The sequence below is a fragment of the Coregonus clupeaformis genome, chromosome 36 (genome assembly GCF_020615455.1).
Source record: "Coregonus clupeaformis isolate EN_2021a chromosome 36, ASM2061545v1, whole genome shotgun sequence".
NCBI lineage: Eukaryota > Metazoa > Chordata > Actinopteri > Salmoniformes > Salmonidae > Coregonus > Coregonus clupeaformis.
In genome coordinates this window covers 23307202-23329614 of record NC_059227.1, presented here as the reverse complement: position 1 = coordinate 23329614, position 22413 = coordinate 23307202, and the positions used below count along the sequence as shown (strand labels likewise).

The following is a 22413-nucleotide window of genomic DNA, read 5'->3' as shown; positions in this document are numbered from 1 at the left end:
AATGAGGTTAAGGTTAGGGAAAATGATCTCCTAATCTGCCATGAAAGCCACACTTCCGCTAGTAGCTATATTCCATCAAGTCACGAACAAGACACCTATCGATATTTCTGAAGTCGATTTTCGCAATGTTTTCTCGACAACCTATCGGAAGCTAGAAAAACCTCGTACTCCTCTACCATTGGAGGATACGCTCTACGAACAGAAATGAGCCAATCAGAGTCGAGTACGGTGAGAGCGTGCTACAGCATCGACAAATCGTCCTGAATGCTAAGGAAATGCAGGCTAGCACGTGGGTAAATTCAATAGGCGATCTCTCCCAAAAATACTTGATTTCAGTACATTACTATTCTCTTTGGTGATTTAAAACTCATATTCTAGTGGGAGAAAAGTCGACTGTACTACTAAACTGGCTATTACGCTTTCTAATGGCGGATAATGGAGATAATGACTCTCAGCACAGAGTGAATGAAGGTGACTACGTAGTACTGAAACGGGGAGACATCTACAAAGCTGTGCAGATTCAAAAGAAAAAGTGAGTCCTTACATAACTGTGCACAATCACATTATCTGTTGATTTGCGTTACCTAACAATGCTTCACAGTCAGGTCAAACCTTTGCCTGTACTATTGTTACTAGTTTGCAAGCTATGCTTTGTTCATTAGCATTGTCCAATTGCCATCGTTGCTTTCTAGCTAGCTAGCTAACTAGAAGTAGGATACTCAGCCAGGTAACTTGAACATTCATTTTGACATTTGTAGAAGAGAATGGAATGTTGCCAACTTCAAGCTGGATCACATATTGGCAGTACTGCAGTTGTGTAGTCAGTATTGTGTATCATAGTGGACATTGTTCGTTTATTGAGATGATCTGATGTCTTCTTCCCAACCCCAGGAAAACGGTATTTGAAAAGCAGTGGTTCTTCCTGGACAATGCAGTGGGGGAGTTTTACGGGACCACCTTTGAAGTTGTTACTGGTGGGACACTGCAGCCACGGAAACCTAAACATGTTGAGAGCTCTGCAGGTAGCTACATACCAACAACAACAATCTCCATTATTCTCTAATTCAGGTATGGATTCAGTTGTCCAGGTGCAGAGTTGATGTCTGTGTATTGTTTCTGTGTGTGTCTATAGATGCCAAGGAAGCAGGAACAGACAACAGGAACATTCTGGATGATGGGAAATCACAGAAACTCACCAGAGACGATATTGAGACCCTCAAAGAGCAAGGCTTGAAGGGACAGGTACATGCACCTCTAGATATACAGTACCAGTCAAAAGTTTGGACACGTACTCATTCAAGGGTTTTTCTTAATGTTATACTATTTTCTACATTGTGGAATAATAGTGAAGACATCAGCTATGAAATAACACATATGGAATCATGTAGTAACCAAAAAAGTGTTAAACAAATCAAATATATTTTAGATTCTTAAAAGTAGCCACCCTTTGCCTTTGACAGCTTTGCACACTCTTGGCATTCTCTCAACCAGCTTCATGAGGAATGCTTTTCCAACAGCCTTGAAGGAGTTCCCACATATGCTGAGCACTTGTTGGCTGCTTTTCCATCTCAATTTGGTTGAGGTCGGGTGATTGTGGAGGCCAGGTCATCTGATGCAGCACTCCATCACTCTCCTTCTTGGTCAAAGAGCCCTTACACAGCCTGGATGTGTTTTTGGGTCATTGTCCTGTTGAAAAACAAATGATAGTCCCACTAAGCGCAAATGAGATGGGATGGCGTATCGCTGCAGAATGCTGTGGTAGCCATGCTGGTTAAGTGTGCCTTGAATTCTAAATAAATCACAGACAGTGTCACCAGCAAAGCACACCCACACCATCACACCACCTCCTCCATGCTTCACGGTGGGAAGCACACATGCGGAGATCATCCGTTCACCTACTCTGCGTCTCACAAATTTGGACTCATCAGACCAAAGGACAGATTTCCACCGGTCTAATGTCCATTGCTTGTGTTTCTTGGCCCAAGCAAGTCTCTTCTTCTTATTGGTGTTTTTTAGTAGTGGATTCTTTGCAGCAATTCGACCATGAAGGCCTGATTCACGCAGTCTCCTCTGAACAGTTGATGTTGAGATGTCTGTTTCTTGAACTCTGTGAAGCATTTATTTGGGCTGCAAATTGAAGTGCAGTCTAATCAACTTATCCTCTGCAGCAGAGGTAACTCTGGGTCTTCCTTTCCTGTGGCGGTCCTCATGAGAGCCAGTTTCATAATAGCGCTTGATGGTTTTTGCGACTGCACTTGAAGAAACTTTCAAAGTTCTTGAAATGTTCCGTATTGACTGACCTTCATGTCTTAAAGTAATGATGGACTGTCGTTGCTCTTTGCTTATTTGAGCTGTTCTTGTCATAATATGGACCTGGTCTTTTACCAAATAGGGCTATCTTCTGCATACCACCCCTACCTTGTCACAACATAACTGATTGGCTCAAACGCATTAAGAAGGAAATAAATTCCACAAATTAACTTTTAACAAGGCACACCTGTTAATTGAAATGCATTCCAGGTGACTACCTCATGAAGCTGGTTGAGAGAATGCCAAGAGTGCAAAGCTGTTATCAAGGCAAAGGGTGGCTACTTTGAAGAAACTCAAATATAAAATATATTTTGATTTGTTTAACACTTTTGTGGTTACTACATGATTCCATATGTGTTATTTAATAGTTTTGATGTCTTCACTACTGTTCTACAATGTACAAAACAAAACAAAAAAACCTTTGGATGAGTAGGTGTGTCCAAACTTTTGACTGGTACTGTATGAGCCCAAGGCTGAAACAATACCTGAATTAAAATAATTATAACCCTGAATTTAAATAATGATTGAGCCTACCACATATTACGCACGGCAGAAAAACCTCAAACAAAACTGATTTCAGATGTCTTTGGTACATAATTGGTCTAGCCTATACTAACTAATTATAATAATCGCCTTTAAGTGTGGACTGTATTATGAAAAGGCTACTGGATGGACTGGTTACCTTATGTTACGCTCCAAACTGATTTGTTGAACACTTTTTTTTGGTTACTACATGATTCCATATGTGTTATTTCATAGTGTTGATGTCTTCACTATTCTTCTACAATGTAGAAAATAGTAAAAATAATGAAAAACCCTGGAATGAGTAGGCGTGTCCAAACTTTTGACTCGTACTGTATGGATTAGTTGTCATTTCTCCCTCGTGATCAATAATTTATATAAATCCAATGTAAACGACACCGCTATATGTGTACTGTGCTGTGTAAATGGTTTGCTTACAATTGTTGTACACAAAACCACAACAGTACAGACAGTCAATTATACTGAACAAAAATATAAATGCAACAATTTTAATGATTTTACTGAGTTACAGTTCATATAAAGAAATACGTCAGTGGAAATAAATTCATTAGTCCCTAATCAATGGATTTCACATGACTGGGCAGGGGTGCTGGGGAGCCAGGCCCAGCCAATCAGAATGAGTTTTTCCCCCACAAAAGGGCTTTATTACAGACAGAAATACTCCTCAGTTTCATCAGCTGTCTGGGTGACTGGTCTCAGACGATCCCGCAGGTGAAGAAGCCGGAAGTGGAGATCCTGGGCTGGCGTGGTTACACGTGGTCTGCGGTTGTGAGGCCGGTTGGACATACTGCCAAATTCTCTAAAACGACGTTGGTAGAGAAATGAACATTCAATTATCTGGCAACAGCTCTGGTGGACATTCCTGCAGTCAGCATGCCAATTGCACGCTCCCTCAACTTGAGACATCTGTGGCATTGTGTTGTGTGACAAAACTGCACATTTTAGAATGGCCTTTTATTGTCCCCAGCACAAGGTGCACCTGTGTAATGATCATGCCGTTTAATCAGCTTCTTAATATGCCACACCTGTCAGGTGGATGGATTATCTTGGCAAAGGAGAAATGCTCACTAACAGGGATATAAACAAATTTGTGTGCACAGAATTTGAGCGAAATAAGCTTTTTGTGCATATGGACAATTTCTGTGGTCTTTTATTTCAGCTAATGAAACATGGGACCAACACTTGACATGTTGCATTTATATTTTTGTTCAGTATAAGTTGAAGTTATTGTGAAAGTTTTAATTGGCTTTGTTTATGTTGAAGATGCTCCACTGACTTCACTTTCCCATCTCTCCTCTCCCTAGGAAATAGTCCAGCAGCTGATAGAGAACAGTACAACATTCAGGGATAAGACTGAGTTTGCACAGGAGAAATACATTAAGAAAAAAAAGAAAAAGTGAGTCAGCGGAATATAGGCCTGCACACTCCAGGACCAGGGTTAGTGATGAATGAAATAGTCTTGGTGAGTTCTGAATTTCTTGTGTTCTGTTCCCTCCAGGTATGAGAACAGTGTGATGGTTCTAAAGCCCTCCTGTCGTGTCTTGGCTATGATGTACCACAGCAGAGAACCAGGGAAGATATGGTGAGTGTAGCCACCGTGCCAGCTAAGTCAAACCTAGGCCTATTTGTAGGGCCTGGTGTTTTTCCTGGTGGTCAGAAAAACCTCTGGGACCAAATTAAGTTTTTATTGAGATAAGTTCCTCACTGTATTGTATGTTGTTGTTGTAACCAAGACTTTGTCTCTGCCTCCCTCCTCCAGTCACATGCGGTATGACACCCTGGCCCAGATGTTGACTCTGGGGAACATCCATGCAGGCAGCAAGGTGCTGGTGTTTGAGACCTGCGCTGGACTGGTGCTGGGGGCCGTCATGGAGAGGATGGGAGGTAACTGGACTATAGAAATGTCTGGAAGTATCATGGATAGACCTGGCATGACCTGCATCTAAAATGGCACCATATTCCCTATATAGTGTAGTAGGTTTGAACAGAGCCTCAAAGGTAGTGGACTATATAGGGAATATGGTGCCATTTCGGACGCACACATGATGGCTTAGTTCTGCTTGATTTATGAATCATGTCTGCTCTGTGGCAAGCCGGTCTGTTCCCTGTCCATGTTTATCATGCTCTGACTGCCATGTCAGCATTCAACATTTTATGTAGTACATTTCAATCGCAACGTCCTGTAACGAATGACATTTACATTACATTTTAGTCATTTAGCAGACGCTCTTATCCAGAGCAACTTACAGTTAGTGCATTCATCTTAAGATAGCTAGGTGGGACTAGAACTGTTGTGGTGACCGAATGCCACACCGGCAGTCATGAGTCATGACCGCAGTAAAATGCAGAAGAAATATTAGCCCACTGAGAGAAGCACGAGATTGAACTTCACTCAACTCAAGAGTTTTCCCTGTTAGTTAACACTATCAACGTTTCCCTTTACTGTGGCAATTGTGATCGAATCAACGCAATATTAGCCACTTTCAATGCAACATAACAAAACGAACTATGCAAGAAATGTTGTTGTAGGCAGAACGCATCAGAGTAGGATTCTACTTAGCCCGTACTCTACACAGACCAATCAGAGCTGCAGTAGGCCTACATGCAAATAGACCATTGCCATATATATTTACTTTGAACTGGACTGTTTACATTGAACTGGCCCCGTGTAGCTCAGTTGGTAGAGCATGGCGCTTGCAACGCCAGGGTTGTGGGTTCGATTCCCACGGGTGGCAAGTATGAAAATTTATGCACTCACTAACTGTAAGTCGCTCTGGATAAGAGCGTCTGCTAAATCACGTAAATGTTTACACAGCTGTGGTCGTGAGTAGATGCGCTTGTGTTGAGATCAAAGCAAGAGCTGCATGTAGCCATGTGTGCACATTTTGTTCATATCCTTTGCTAGTTAGTGAGTTATTAGTCCAGGTATAGATAATTTGTAGTCAGCAATAGGGAAGTGGTTGCTTCCTACAAGAACACACAATGTGTGAAAAGCAAGTCAGGTAAATAGCTTTTTTTTGTCTTAAAGGGGCAGTGTTGTATTTTGAAGCAGGCTTGAATAAGGTGAGTGGCCAATAGGCAGAGGGTAGCATAATTTGTCTGATTCTCTGTAATAATGGTATGGGAATAATTATTCCTTTTTATTTTGTAAAGTGGTTTCTTCCATCAAACAACACAACAACATTTTCAGTCACCTCCTTGTCTGAAGGACAAGTGGAGAAACAGGTTAATGTCAAGCCACTGTTAAAACTGTAACTTAAAGTGGGTACAGCCTCCGTGTTCACAGTGCACTCGCACTGGAAGTTGCACAGAATTTTCACAATGTTCAAGTTTGCGCTCAGCAGACCTGAAATTTGCTCAGTGCCAACATTTTTTTGAGGGAACATTGCTCTGAACATGTTGATGGTACCCAACTCGCTAACGATCATCAGGTCACTAATGACCTGGTACTCAGCGCTCTATTGTCCCTCTAACCACTCTAACAATCAATGCAAATGCTATTGAAAATCACATCAAACACTTATCATCAAAACAGTATCATGCTTTTAAAACTCACCTCACTGTGATGATCAATTTGAAGAAAGAAGTTCAACGGGTTGAAACTGAGTGGAAAACATGTTTGTTGTAGATGGTGTCTCAAAGCCTAACACAACGAAATGGACAGCGCTTTCATTTTTTACATTTTTGTCATTTAGCAGACGCCCTTTTTTTGTTTTTGTTTAATGCTTTCTAAGGTGATGATTAATTCAAAACACCCATACACATATTAGAGCTTATGCATACGCATTGGACTATACAGTACCAGTCAAAAGTTTGGACACACCTATTCATTCAAGGGTTTTTCTTTATTTTTTACTATTTTCTACCTTGTGGAATAATAGTGAAGACATCAAAACAATGAAATAACATATATGGAATCATGTAGTAACCAAAAAAGTGTTTGAAGAATCTAAAATATATAGATTTTTTAAAGTAGCCACCCTTTGCCATGATGACAGATTTGCACACTCTTGGCATTCTCTCAACCAGCTTCACCTGGAATAATTTTTTCAACAGTTTTGAAGGAGTTCCCACATATGCTGAGCACTTGTTGGCTGCTTTTCCTTCACTCTGCTGTCCAACTCATCCCAAACTATCTGAATTGGTTAGAGGTCAGGTGATTGTGGAAGCCAGGTCATCTGATGCAGCACTCCATCACTCTCCTTGGTAAAATAGCCCTTACACAGCCTGGAGGCTGTTGGGTCATTGTCTTGTTGAAAAATAAATGATTGTCCCACTAAGCCCAAACCAGATGGGATGGCGTATTCCTGCAGAATGCTGTGTTAGCCATGCTGGTTAAGTGTGCCTTGAATTCTAAATAAATCACAGACAGTGTCACCAGCAAAGCACCCCCACACCATCACACCTGCTTCATGGTGGGAACTACACATGCAGAGATCATCCATTAACCTACTCTGCATCTCACAAAGACACGGTGGTTGGAACCAAAAATCTCAAATTTGGACTCCAGACCAAAGGACAGATTTCCACCGGTCTAATGTGCATTGCTTGTGTTTCTTGGCCCAAGCAAGTCTCTTCTTATTATTGGTGTCCGTTAGTAGTGGTTTCTTTGCAGCATTGACCGGGCTGATTCCGCAGTCTCGAATTGAGATTCGTTACTTGTGTAAGCATTTATTTGGGCTGCAATTTCTGAGGCTGGTAACTCTAATGAACTTATCCTCTGCAGCAGAGGTAACTCTGGGTCTTCCTTTCCTGTGCCGGTCCTCATGAGAGCCAGTTTCATCATAGCGCTTGATGGTTTCTGCGACTGCACTTGAAGAAACTTTCAAAGTTCTTGAACTTTTCTGTATTGACTGACCTTCATGTCTTAAAGTAATGGACTGTCATTTCTCTTTGCTTATTTGAGGTGTTCTTGCCATAGTATGGACTTGGTCTTTTACCAAATAGGGCTTTCTTCTGTATACCACCCCTAAAATTCCACAAATTAAGAAGGCACACACACAAATGACTACCTCATGAAGCTGGTTGAGAGAATGCCAAGAGTGTGCAAAGCTGTCATCAAGGCAAAGGGTGGCTACTTTGAAGAAACTCAAATATAAAATATATTTTGATTTGTTTTAACACTTTCTTTGTTACTACAGTCGTGGTCAAAAGTTTTTTGAGAATGACACAAATATAAATTTTCACAAAGTCTGTTGCCTCAGTTTTTATAATGGCAATTTGCATATACTCCAGAATGTTATGAAGTGATCAGATGAATTACAATTAATTGCAAAGTCCCTCTTTGCCATGAAAATGAACTTAATCCCCCCAAAACATTTCCACTGCATTTCAGCCCTGCCACTAAAGGACCAGCTGACATCATGTCAGTGATTCTCTCGTTAACACAGATGAGAGTGTTGACGAGGACAAGGCTGGAGATCACTATGTCATGCTGATTGAGTTAGAATAACAGACTGGAAGCTTTAAAAGGAGGGTGGTGCTTGAAATCATTGTTCTTCCTCTGTTAACCATGGTTACCTGCAAGGAAACACGTGCTGGCATCATTGCTTTGCACAAAAAAGGGCTTCACAGGCAAGGATATTGCTGCTAGTAAGATTGCACCTAAATCAACCATTTATCGGATCATCAAGAACTTCAAGGAGAGAGGTTCAATTGTTGTGAAGAAGGCTTCAGAACGCCCAAGAAAGTCCAGCAAGCGCCAGGACCGTCTCCTAAAGTTGATTCAGCTGCGGGATCGGGGCACCACCAGTGCAGAGCTTGCTCAGGAATGGCAGCAGGCAGGTGTGAGTGCATCTGCATGCACAGTGATGCGAAGACTTTTGGAGGATGGCCTGGTGTCAAGAAGGGCAGCAAGGAAGCCACTTCTCTCCAGGAAAAACATCAGGGACAGACTGATATTCTGCAAAAGGTACAGGGATTGGACTGCTGAGGACTGGGGTAAAGTCATTTTCTCTGATGAATCCCCTTTCCGATTGTTTAGGGCATCCGGAAAAAAGCTTGTCCGGAGAAGACAAAGTGAGCGCTACCATCAGTCCTGTGTCATGCCAACAGTAAAGCATCCTGAGACCATTCATGTGTGGGGTTGCTTCTCAGCCAATGGAGTGGGCTCACTCACAATTTTGCTTAAGAACACAGCCATGAATAAAGAATGGTACCAACACATCCTCAGAGAGCAACTTCTCCCAACCATCCAAGAACAGTTTGGTGACGAACAATGCCTTTTCCAGCATGATGGAGCACCTTGCCATAAGGCAAAAGTGATAACTAAGTGGCTCGGGGAACAAAACATCAACATTTTGGGTCCATGGCCAGGAAACTCCCCAGACCTTAATCCCATTGAGAACTTGTGGTCAATCCTCAAGAGGCAGGTGGACAAACAAAAACCCACAGATTCTGACAAACTCCAAGCATTGATTATGCAAGAATGGGCTGCAATCAGTCAGGATGTGGGCCAGAACTTAATTGACAGCATGCCAGGACGGATTGCAGAGGTCTTGAAAAATAAGGGTCAACACAGCAAATATTGACTATTTGCACAAACTTAATGTAATTGTCAATAGAAGCCTTTGACACTTATGGAATGCTTGTAATTATACTTCAGTATACCATAGTAACATCTGACAAAAATATCTAAAAACACTGAAGCAGCAAACTTTGTGAAGACTAATACTTGTGTCATTCTCAAAACTTTTGACCACGACTGTACATGATTCCATATGTGTTATTTCATAGTTTTGATGTCTTAACTACTGTTCTACAAAGAAAAATCTTTGAATGTCCAAACTTTTGACTGGTACTGTAAATGAGCCCAAGGCTGAAAAAAATACCTGAATTAAAATAATTATTAACCTGATTTTAAATAATGGTTGAGCCTACTGCATATTACGCACAGCATAAAAACCTCAAACAAAACTGATTTCAGATGTCTTTGGTCCATAATTGGTCTATACTCCAAAATTAAACTAATTCTAATAATCGCCTTTAAGTGTGGACTGTATTATGCAAAGGCTACTGGATGGACTGGTTACCTTATGCTACGCTCCAAACTTTTCTATCCACGAGTCTGGGAGGGAAATTATAGCCCTAGGCGATGCAGTTGGTTCATTGAATGTGCAGGGTGGCTTACAGTTGGCCTACAATTATAGTGAATTTGATTTTGAAAGGCCTAGTAATAGGGCATTTGTTATATTTTCATAATTAATAGGCTGACACATTATGTTTAGCTATACAGAATATCTTACCACCGTGCTTTTCCATCTCCTCTCTCTCCTTCATTCCTTTCTCGAGCGCTCAGAGCAGTGGAGGCTGCTGCGGCTCATAATAATGTCCGGAATAGAGCAAATGGAATGGCATCAAACACCTGGAAACCATGTGTTTGATTTATTTGATACCATTCCACTGATTCCACTCCAGTCATTACCACAAGCCCGTTCTCCCCAATTAAGGTGCCACCAACCTCATGTGGCGCAGAGGAGCTGTCAACAGTTTAATGAAATATGTTTAGTTGTGAAAACGTGTTACTATTGATGTTCCCGAATAGATTTCACTTGGTTTCCCAAATTAAGCATTGGGTAGCTGCAGGAACAGGGTTGGAGAGCCCATGGCATACAGAGTTTGGGCGGAATATCATTTGTCGCGCAGCGAGAATATACTCCTCAAACAGTGGTTGATGCATGGAGTGAAATACAGTGCCGTGAAAAAGTATTTGCCCCCTTTCTGATTTTCTCTATTTTTGCATGTTTTTTTCTGATCTTCAACCAAAACCCAATATTAGATAAAGGGAACCTGAGTTTACAAATGACAAAACAATTTGATACTTATTTTATTTAATTAACGAAGTTATACAATACCCAATTCCCCTGTGTGAAAAAGTAATTGCTCCCTTACACTCAATAACTGGTTGTGTCACCTTTAGCTGCAATGACTGCAACCAAATGCTTCCTGTAGTTGTTGATCAGTCTCTGACGTCACTGTGGAGGAATTTTGGCGCACTCTTGCATGCAGAACTGCTTTAACTCAGTGACATTTGTGGGTTTTCAAGCATGAACTGCTCGTTTCAAGTCCTGCCACATCTCAATTGGGATTAGGTCTGGACTTTGACTAGGCCATCCCAAAACTTCAAATGTGTTGCTTTTTCTGTGTGTTTTGGATCATTGTCTTGCTGCATGACCTAGCTGCGCTTCAGCTTCAGCTCACAGACGGATGGCCTGACATTGTCCTGTAGAATTCTCTGATACAGAGCAGAATTCATGGTTCCTTCTAAGGCAAGTCATCCAGGTCCTGAGGCAGCAAAGCACCCCCAAACCATCACACTGCTACCAACATGCTTGACTGTTGGTATGAGGTTCTTACTATAAAATGCAGTGTTTGGTTTTCGCCAGGCATAATGGGACCCTTGTCGTCCAAAACGTTGACTCAAGTTTGCCAAAAAACACCTGGAAGCACCTGGATGATCATCAAGGATCTTGGAAGAATGTTCTATGGACAGATGATTCAAAAGTATAACTTTTTGGACGACATGGGTCCCATTATAGTCGCATCGTGCAGCCCATATGTTTTGATTTCTACGACATTCTAAGGTTTGTATCATTCACAACTTCAGTTGCCAAATAACTCTAAATCTAGCGTATAGGACTTGTTTCAAATGATCACTTTTATGCTCAACATATCCACTTCATATGCACACTCGCTGAGGAATGGGAAAAATATCCTTTCTATTTTATTCAGCTAAGTTAAATGATATTCTTCTTACTATAAAATCATATAATATAAAATAATGGTACTGTACTTGTAAGCGTATCTTGTCTTCTAAATGAACAAGGCTACAGCCTATGGCATAGCCAGATATCATACAGTAGGCCAACTCATATTCTGTTCTTCTGACATTTCTTTAGACCTGCCTAAAATAAATAATGGATTTCTTGTGATATTTTCCCAAGGCATCAGCGGCTTGTATGCATGGAGGCCTGGAGATGCTAAAAGTGGTTATGTTAATTAACGGTAAATTACCGTGAGACCGGCAGTCTTTTGCATGACAATAACCAGCTGACAAGATTTCATGACCGCCACAGCCCTAGGTAGGACAACCAAATACAGTGCATTTGGAAAGTATTCAGACCCCTTTACTTTTTCCACACGGAGCTGTGAGGGGAACGGCACCTCCTTACCTTCAGGCTCTGATCAGTCCCTACACCCAAACGAGGGCATTGCGTTCTTCCACCTCTGGCCTGCTAGTCCCCCTACCTCTGCGGAAGCACAGTTCCCACTCAGCCCAGTCAAAACTGTTCGCTGCTCTGGCACCCCAATGGTGGAACAAGCTCCCTCATGACGCCAGGACAGCAGAGTCACTGACCACCTTCCGGAGACACTTGAAACCCTACCTCTTTAAGGAATACCTGGGATAGTATAAAAGTAATTCTTCTACCCCCCCACCCCAGTGGTAAAAAGTAAAAAGAGGAGGATCAGCTTTCTATAGGCTAGGCCTACTATATTTATTTCTCAACTTTCCTAATATTAAGCACATTGCTTATATTTACAGCAGGAGTATAGCCTACCTGGCTGGCATGAAAATAAACCACGGGGAAAAGCGTCGTCCATTCGCTATTTAAGTGCATAGATGACGTATTTTTTCCCGCTGCCCCTGTTTTGATACAGGTGCATGATAATGGTCCATTCTAAATCAAAACAAATTTCACACATTATTTAGTATATGTAAATACAATATTAGCCTATCACTTGTGAATGATGCCCAGCATAAAAAACAAGGCCTGTTTTTGGCTACTTTTTCGAATCATAGTCACACACCTGTTATGTGAATTATTTAACAAACTATTTCAGTTTCTCTGTGCGTCTCCCAAAAGGTTGTAAGTCTTTTGGGATTTAAGTAACGGCCAGAGTCCCGGTCTGCATAGTCAGAGATATTTATTCATTGAGAATTCTGCCATCACAATTTCAGAGTCCATCTTTTATACTCATACGTCATACAAAAAGAAATCCCTCCCCTCTGTAGGTGGGCTGTAGTTTTCCACTCTAAAACTGCTCTACTGACCTTCAGTTCACACACACACACACACACACACACACACACACACACACACACATATATATACACACACATATATACACACACACACACACACACATATCCTACTCCCTGCTTTACTCAGTTATTGCCGTTCTCACAATATTCTGCACCATGTTTTCATAACAGTTTCTCCCCTCCCTAAATTGGGAGGCCTCTTTATCTTAGTTTCTCAGTTGTCTTTGTTGTCTGGCCTAACTCTGACTCACATTGCTAAATAGTGGCTCAATGCCATAGCCTTTACTGGTCCTACACTCACACATTTATTTCTCGCACAGAATAGAATAGGTCAACCTTGGTACTATGGGGGATAGTAGATTGACATAGGCTAGTGTTCTTTAGGCCTACTCATCTTGTGGACAGTTCTTCCAATATCTTCAACATGCACCTCGAATTGGATAAGGACGCGCACAGTTACGTCCCTGATGTCTGTCTTCACTTGTAGCCTGTGAGAAAGACCCGATCACGTGATGGAGCACGCTGCACTCAGGAAAAAGGGCACAACGGCCACTGGCCGCAAAAGGCATGGATTTTTTTAGGGTGCATTACGGCCACACAAAGGGGATGCCGCCTTGAAATGATATGCATTATCAAGTGCATGTCAAGTTGTGAATGAGTGACTGATGTAGTGTGTACAGCCTGCGCAAAAAACAAAGCAGAGCTCATGCCTTTCAAGCGACTTTTCAAATCATCATTAGTCGCATCATGCAGCCTTACAATGTATTAAAAATCAAAACATAGCCCAACATTTGTAGAACAACTAAAGTTACATTAACAACTCTAAATTAAGCATATAGGAATACCTATTTCTTTGTTAACCGCTCAACACAGAATAGCCGCATGTGCGCACTCCCTCAAATCATTTGGAGAAAATATCCTTTGTATTCTATTCAGCTTTGTTCAATTGTATTATTCATACTATAAAATAATGCCACGGAATTCTAAGCAAATCTTGTCTGCTAAATGAACTAGTGTAGCCCACAGCCATTTGGCATAGCCAGAACAGTACCTAACATAAGGACAACTCAGAGTATGCTATTCTGTTCTTCTGAAATAGACTACATTTTCTTCATATCATGCTTCTTTAGACCTGTCTAAAATAAATAATGGATTTAATGTGGTGTAGGCTATATTACATGGATTTATTAGACTTTTTTAAATGTAGACTGTGTGGAAGCCAGGAGACGCTAAATGTGTTTATATTAATTAACAGCCAATTACCGTGAGACCACAGCCCTAGCAATGAGGTCAAAGGAATTGTCCATAGAGCGCCGAGACAGGATAGTGTCGAGGCACCGATCAGGGGTAGGGTACCAAAAAAATGTCTGCAGCATTTAAGGTCTCCAAGAACACTGTGTCCTCCATCATTCTTAAATGGAAGAAGTTTGGAACCACCAAGACTCTTCCTAGAGCTGGCCGCCCGGCCAAACTGAGCAATCGGGGAGAAGGGCCTTGGTCAGGGAGGTGACCAAGAACCTGATGGTCACTCTGATAGAGCTCTGTGGAGATGGGAGAACCTTCCAGAAGGACAACCATCTCTGCAGCACTCTGCCAATCAGGCCTTTATGATAGTGGCCAGATGGAAGCCACTCCTCAGTAAAAGGCACATGACAGCCCGCTTGGAGTTTGCCAAAAGGCACCTAAATGACTCAGACCATGAGAAACAAGATTCTCTGGTCTGATGAAACCAAGATCGAACTCTTTGACCTGAATGCCAAGTGTCACATTTGGAGGAAACCTGGCACCATCCCTACGGTGAAGCATGGTGGTTGCAGCATCATGCTGTGGGGATGTTTTTCAGTGGCATGGACTGGGAGACTAGTCAGGATCGAGGGAAAGATGAACGGAGCAAAGTACAGAGAGATCCTTGATGAAAACCTGCTCAGGACCTCAGACTGGGGCAAAGGTTCACCTTCCAACAGGACAACGACTCTAAGCACACATCCAGGAGAACGCAGGAGTGGCTTCGGGACAAGTCTTTCAATGTCCTTGAGTGGCCCAGCCAGAGCCCGGACTTGAACCCGATTTGAACATCTCTGGAGAGACCTGAAAATAGCTGTGCAGCGACGCTCCACATCCAACCTGACAGAGCTTGAGAGGATCTGCAAAGAAGAATGGGAGAAACTCCCCAAATACAGGTGTGCCAAGCTTGTAGCGTCATACCCAAGAAGACTTGAGGCTGTAATCGCTGCCAAAGGTGCTTCAACAAAGTACTGAGTAAAGGGTCTGAATACTTATGTAAATGTAATATTTCAGTTTTTGCTTTGTCATTATGGGTTATTGTGTGTAGATGTGGAAAAAACTATTTAATCCATTTCAGAATAAGGCTATAACGTAACAAAATGTGGAGAAAGTCAAGGGGTCTGAATACTTTCAGAATGCACTGTATCACTGTCATAGTAAGTACATTTTCCCTCAAAGTAGCTATCAGCAAAGTCAGAGCTAGTAAGGGGGGAGAAAGTCAAGTGCGAGTGTTAGTTCATGAAAGGCATTCTTTTTTTGTGGAGGGGGGCTGTGGGATTGTTTAAGATACTCTTTGAAGATGTTTTCGGAAGATGGCAGGGACTCTGCTGTCCTAGCTTCAGGGGGATGCTGGTTCAACCATTGCTGCACAGTACAGTCATATCTGACTAAGATCATAACATGGTGTCAAAAGTGCTTCAACCTGATCAAATATAAGACAGGAGAGATTATTTCACAGAAAATAATAATGTTCCTGGTAGAGAACGACATATCGGGCCGATATTGGCCTTTTTTAGTCTATCGGCCCTTCTCTATCGGCTTTGCCAATAGTCCTTATATGAGTCTACATATCAAAACAGCTGCTATGCCAACCAGTGTTGCCAACTTAGCGACTTTGTCGCTATATTTAGCGAGTTTTCATACCCCTCTAGCGACACATTTTCAAAAAAGAGAGTAGCGACAAATCTAGCGACTTTTTCTGGTGTTATTGGAGACTTTTGGAGACTCTGACGTGAAAGCACGTATCGTTCTTACTCTTCTCAACGAGCAGCGGGTGCTGCCGTGGGCCCCACCCCCGTCCCAAAGCACTCACAGGCGGCCCAGTCCTCGCGCATCAGTCCCTCCCAGCTGCAGTCAGAGCAGGAGATGTTCACACCTCCGCGTCCAGACTACAAATGAATCGCGCATGCGGGAAGCCGCCGCTGGCTGATCCCGCCCTGGCTTACATTCAGGGCGGAATGTAAATGGAGGGTGTTTTTTTACTCACTTTTTTGTCTCTCCCACGACATTATTCCTCTCTCCTACAGCGTACATCACAATTACATGCACATGGCAAATTATGCAAATTAGGTGACTTCTAGTGACTTTTAGGACAGCCAATAGCTACTTTCCTTACTGAGGAGTTGGCAACACTGATGCAAACTGCCACTTACCGCCTGAGCCACGAGCACTGCACATTGCTAAGGAATTTCTATCTGGGAAAATCAGCAGACAGCAAGCTAGCTCTTTCTTCAACAGAAAGGTGCAGTATTGATGGATGAATTGAGACCGTGACCAAAATCGAACTCCTGTTACAAATATTAGTTGAGTTAATTCACTAATAATAAGGCTTGTGTCGACGTGGCCAGACATGCATGCAATAAGCAAGCTTGCTAGCGAAGCAGATAGCTATGTGACCTGTTCGGAACGATTACGATAACTAACCCTTTTCATCTGTGGTGTTGGCTAGCTAGCTATATTAGCTGGTTCGATAAACATGGTGCTAAGATATCAGATAGAAGCTATTAGCCAACGTAGCTAGCTAACGTTAGCTGGTTATCCTTTTGAACATGCACCAAGTGAAATGAGCGATGGAGGGAGATGTGAAAGGGAGAGGAGTTAAGGCATACGCACGCTTCCCAACAGTTGGAAGAGTTTGTGCATATATTATGACGACATTTTGTGACGTTTTGGAATTCGGTGAGGGTTTTTTCCGGCTGTTTGGGCAAACATTTATTCTGTAGGCAAGCCGAAGTTCGGAGCCAAAGTCTACGCCCCTTCATTGGTGAATGGTCAACAGTAGGGATTCTTCAATAAAGTCTTTGCTGTCATTCAACGAGAGACGACTCATTTTCATGCACATGTTTTCATTGAGAAATACTGCACATCTTAGTTAGATGTACATTTGCATGACTAAACTCTCCTCGGCTAAAACGTCAAAATTAATGACAGATTTCTTTAGTTATCTTAGATTAATTGTGACTACTGGCTACGGCGTCTCAAAATGGACAAACCGTAATATTGCTGCTTTTTTCTCGATTTTCAAGTGAAGGTCTTTAAAGGGAGGATGCGAGCACACTCGTTCAGCTAGCCGACTGGCTAGGCGCCAGCCGACTGAAGCATGCTGACGCCTTTACAGCCTCACTCTATTCAGGCGTAGCAGAAGGATCAAGTCACAGCCTGCCTATTTCTTGACAGATAGTTGAACTACCCAATTGAGTTGTTTAGAGTTTCGTCCTGGCAGCTGAGTTGTTTAGTGATGCGTCTTGACAGCAGATCACGGAAATTGACTAATACTAGTTTCATAAGCATCCGTGATCACAAATCATGACGTTATGTTGAGCCCATTTGGATTGAATAGATTTTCTTTTAAATTCTCAAACAGCAGTGACTATATGATGTCCTTCCATACGGGCGTGACGTGCTGGAGTGATGCTTATATGCAAATGTTGTTGATCAGTAGGCTAATATAAGTCCCAAATGGAAGGCAAACTGATTGTTTGTTTGTCATCAGACTCCACTGATCAGCCAAAACAAGCTCAATAACTCAATGTATGCACACACTGCTATTGAATATGCATTCACCTGTATTGTGGATAGGCCTATGCTACATCTTGATTTACCCAGTTTATCAAGAGATTTACCATTTAAATAAAATTATTACCATTATTGTTATGTAGTTAGATTGGTAAAAACAAAGTCAAATGTATTGTTAGATTTTTTAAATTTATGCATTAATGCAGGGATCATCAACTAGATTCAGCTGCAAGCCGATTTTGTCTTGAGATGATGGTCAGGGGGCCGGAACATAATTACAAGTAATTTGTAGACTGCAAATTGACCGCAAGAAGCCCGAACAGATATGTTTGACTAAAACATAATAATTTCAAACCTTGCTTACATTTGTATACGATCACGTGTCTCTATGTTATGCGTGGGAATACTTGGAACAGATTTCTTAGATTAAAATCACTTGGAACTGATTTACTGGAGCTTTTACAGTCTTATGTCCAATAATGAAAATTCAAACAAATGTAATATGTTTTTGCTCAGAACTTGGGGGCCTAAATAAAACCACCCGCGGGCTGCCAGTTGGGGAACCCTGCATTAATGCATACATGGCTGTCTCTCTGAAATGTTGTCATAAAAATGTTCTAATTTAATAATATTGAATATCGGCCTAAAATATTGACCATCGGCTTCCTTGACCCCCAAAAATCTGCATCTGCCCTAGGAAAATCCATATCGGTCATTCTCTAGTTCCTTGAGATTTGTCGAAGTTTAGATTGACAAAGTAGCTAACCGCTTTCTCGTGTCTCTTCATTGAGCAGAGAGCAGCCCAAGCGGAGCCGTTGCTATGGATACTCACACCGCAATGAGCAGAGCGCGTTCAGAGTGAGCTGCGCGCAGGGAGCGAGTGGCTGACAGAAAGGAGCAGCTAATAGATTTACTAAGGAGGACGTTTTTTCTGATTTCGGCTTTCGGGCAGGGCCTTAAATTTGACAGACACAATCGGGGTAGGGTAGGGCCTGAACGTTGCGGGCATGGGTAGGACTCGGCTTAAAATGTATTCCTGTGCGGTACTCTATGGATTAGGACCTGTGCCGCTTCACGTGTGAAGAAAGGTCGTACATAACGGATGTTCTAGTGCATGAACCTGCAGAAACGAGTCACTGCTTTGATGTTAGCAGAAAATGACAGGGTGTTGTCCAGGGTCACGCCAAGTTTCTTTGCACTGGGATCTTCATATTCTGTCTCTCTCCTCTCTCATCCAGGCTATGGGTCAGTGGTGCAGATGTACCCAGGAGGAGGATCTGTGAGAGCGGGGGTGGAGAGCTTTGGGTTCCCCTCCCACTTCCACGACACGCTCCATGAGTTCCCCATCTGTCACGTCAACGCACTGCTGGCGGGGGCACTGGACACGGAGGCCAAAGACATAGACGCAGGTGTGCGTTTGTGTTTTATACTGGGAATGTAATCATTTAATAGACCAACAAATGCCATACTGTCTTATCTATTGAATTGATTGATTTATTGTCACAACTGCAGATGCCGGACAGGCCAATGGGGACAAGTCCAACCTGACCCAGACTGACCCAGGGAAGGCAGAAAGCAAGGAGGGCAGCCCAGACAAAGAGGACCAGAGCATGGAGACTAGTACCAGTACAGACCCTGCCGAGGACAAGGAGAGAGAGGAGAGGGAGAAACTTAGAGAGATCAGAGTATGACAACGCATAGTAAAGCAGCCATTAGTCACTGTTATTTTTCACACCTGTTCGTGCTTGTGTGTTCCAAAGATTTGTTCGACTTAGTCCGATCAACGGTGCACAAATTGAAGAGCAACTGTATGTTGTGTTTTAGGGCCAGGAGAAGAAGGTGAAGATGGAGGCGAAGAGGAAGAAACTAGCTGCTGCTGCCGCCGTGCTGGAGGGGAGGAACGCTGACGGGTCAGTCTGATCTCTGATCTCGCTCACCCCCCTCCGCCATTTTTCTGTTTTAGTAACACTGGGCAACAGAGTGAACTCTAGACCTGTTTATAAATCATTAATAAGAGGTAATAAACATGTATGAGCACTAATAACGAGTATAACAGCTCTGTGGCACTAAGTTTACACCTCCCTGACACGTGAGTTGAGCTGTGTAAATAGTCACCGTGACAGTTTCTGCTCTGTCGGCATTTTGGTGTTGTCTTGCACTGTCTGAAATCAGTAAAACATGTCCATGTTAACATCTTTGTGTCCGCACAAGACGAACAAAAGAGGATTGCTCAGCAGTTATCTTGATCAGAAGTGAGAGAGGTGTGACATGTCTAGTTAAAAATGATTGATGTTTGGGCTTACAGCACGTCATCTCATCCTGTTTTTTATTGATTTAGTTTGTTGGGGAAGCTTGTGTTTGTCCAGGTCACCTTGAACACATCGCTAGTCTGGACAAAGCACACCTTAGTGCCACAGGGGCCCCGTTCCAATACTTTAAACAGGCCTTCTTCATTCCATCCTCCCTTTTTTGAAGTACTCACTAATCTTACCCAATTGGTTAGGCAAGGGCTTTCGTCTGTCAAGTTTTGTCAGCTCAGTTTTCACCGGGAGGGACAATGGAAAGAAGAACACATGTTCATAGTGTTTGAACAGGGCCCCACACTGGTAGTAAAATATGTGTTTATATCTCTGGTTCTCCTCCTCAGGTTGGTGATTGCCAGTCGGTTCCACCCCTGTCCAGTTCTACTGGGCCTTATCAAGTTCCTCGCCCCCTCCAGACCCTTTGTAGTGTACTCTCAATACAAAGAGGTATGATTCTGAGTGTTCTCTAGTATGCTTCCTAGTAGGGCTGTGACGATACCAGTATTGCAATATTTTTTCAATGGCAAAAATGAAAACATCTGCTTCGTGTTTTGTTTTCTTGCCACGATACTAACGAGTATTGCGATACTGGTATCGTCCAGGCCCTACTTTCTAGTGTGTGTAGTGTACTTAATAATGTAGTGTATTTAATGCGCTTGTTACTTTATTACAACCCAAAATGTGTGTATTACAGACCCTAGTGTACTGCCATTATACAGAGGTACATTTATTGTCTTTCTCCAGTGGGAAATCTCTCCTATCAAAACCACTGATATAACAGTCTGTAATCTAGTCTGTGTTAGGCGTTATCACCCCTGTCATGTTATTAAATCTCTCTCTCTCCTACAGCCTCTGATAGAGTGCTATACAAAGCTCAGGGAACAAGGTGGAGCAGTCAGCCTGCGACTCACCGAATCCTGGATCAGACATTACCAGGTATAGTCATATTAAAACTGAACTGTATCTCTGGAAAATCATCCATGTTTGTAGTACCAGCACTAGCTTTTACCTCTGACCTCACTTCCTGTCTCTGTGTATGTAGGTGTTGCCTAACAGGACGCACCCCATGCTGCTGATGAGTGGGAGCGGGGGCTACCTCCTCTCCGGGACGACCGTTGCTACAGATACGCCGAAGACTGGCTCAACGAGAGGAGAGGAGCCGGCCGCAAAGAGACTGAAACTCACAGAGACCACAGAGGGATAACACTTAAAGCTATTGAGGTCACCCGTTGTTTGTGTAATATATATCATTGATGACATCATTTAACTGTACTTGTGGGATAGAAGGATTATCTCCCACTCCTCCTGAGACCAGTTATAGAATATGTTGGCTGTTATTGACCCTGGAGCTGCTCTCCAAAGCTCTAAGCTTGATTTTCCAGCATTTTGTTTTCATTTTAAAAACATGCAGAACGTGCCATGCAGTAAAGCAGCCATTTGCTATCGCAGCCTCATACTGTACTGCATCTGTGTATATGAATTTCAATAAAATACAGTGCTGTAAAGATACTATTACTGTTGATAAGCCCTGTGTTCATGCGGTATTAAAGTTCTTTGTATAATTGTTTTGAAGAAGGAAAAATCCTGAGATGTTAGGTTTGGTCCCAGAATAATTAATTTTATTAAATGCAGACTGAAGAAACAAACAGTCAAGAACAAACAGCCAATGAAAAGTTTGAATAAAACTGCAACGCATACTTTAAATATATATATATATATATATATATATATATATACACACACTCTACCGGTCAAAGGTTTTAGAACACCTACTCATTCAAGGGGTTTTCTTTATTTTTACTATTTTCTACATTGTAGAATAATAGTGAAGACATCAAAACTATGAAATAACATATGGAATCATGAAGTAACCAAAGAAGTGTTAAACAAATCAAAATATATTTTATATTTGAGATTCTTCAAATAGCCACCCTTTGCCTTGATGACAGCTTTGCACACTCTTGGCATTCTCTCAACCAGCTTCATGAGGTAGTCACCTGGAATGCATTTCAATTAACAGGTGTGCCTTGTTAAAAGTTAATTTGTGGAATTTATTTCCTTCTTAATGCGTTTGAGACAATCAGTTCTGTTGTGACAAGGTATACAGAAGATAGCCCTATTTGGAAAAGACCAAGTCCATATTATGGCAAGAACAGCTCAAATAAGCAAAGAGAAACGACAGTCCATCATTACTTTAGGACATGAAGGGCAGTCAATCCGGAACATTTCAAGAACTTAGAAAGTTTATTCAAGTGCAGTCGCAAAAACCATCAAGCGCTATGATGAAACTGGCTCTCATGAGGACCGCCACAGGAATGGAAGACCCAGAGTTACCTCTGCTGCAGAGGATAAGTTCATTAGAGTTACCAGCCTCAGAAATTGCTGCCCAAATAAATGCTTCACCGAGTTCAAGTA

At 42.2% G+C, this 22413-nt stretch overlaps 1 protein-coding gene across 1 annotated transcript; it reads left to right on the top strand.

Annotated features, from left to right (window-relative positions):
- Positions 1–244: 244 nt before the first annotated feature.
- LOC121552580 (tRNA (adenine(58)-N(1))-methyltransferase non-catalytic subunit TRM6-like) lies at positions 245–21510 on the top strand. Its single transcript, XM_041865538.2, has 12 exons — positions 245–532; positions 892–1022; positions 1133–1242; positions 4158–4249; positions 4352–4435; positions 4613–4737; positions 18934–19104; positions 19208–19380; positions 19520–19605; positions 20343–20445; positions 20848–20934; positions 21041–21510. The coding sequence occupies exons 1-12, from the start codon at positions 426–428 to the stop codon at positions 21200–21202; spliced, it is 1431 nt and encodes a 476-aa protein (XP_041721472.2). The 5' UTR covers positions 245–425; the 3' UTR covers positions 21203–21510.
- The last annotated feature ends 903 nt before the right edge of the window (positions 21511–22413 follow it).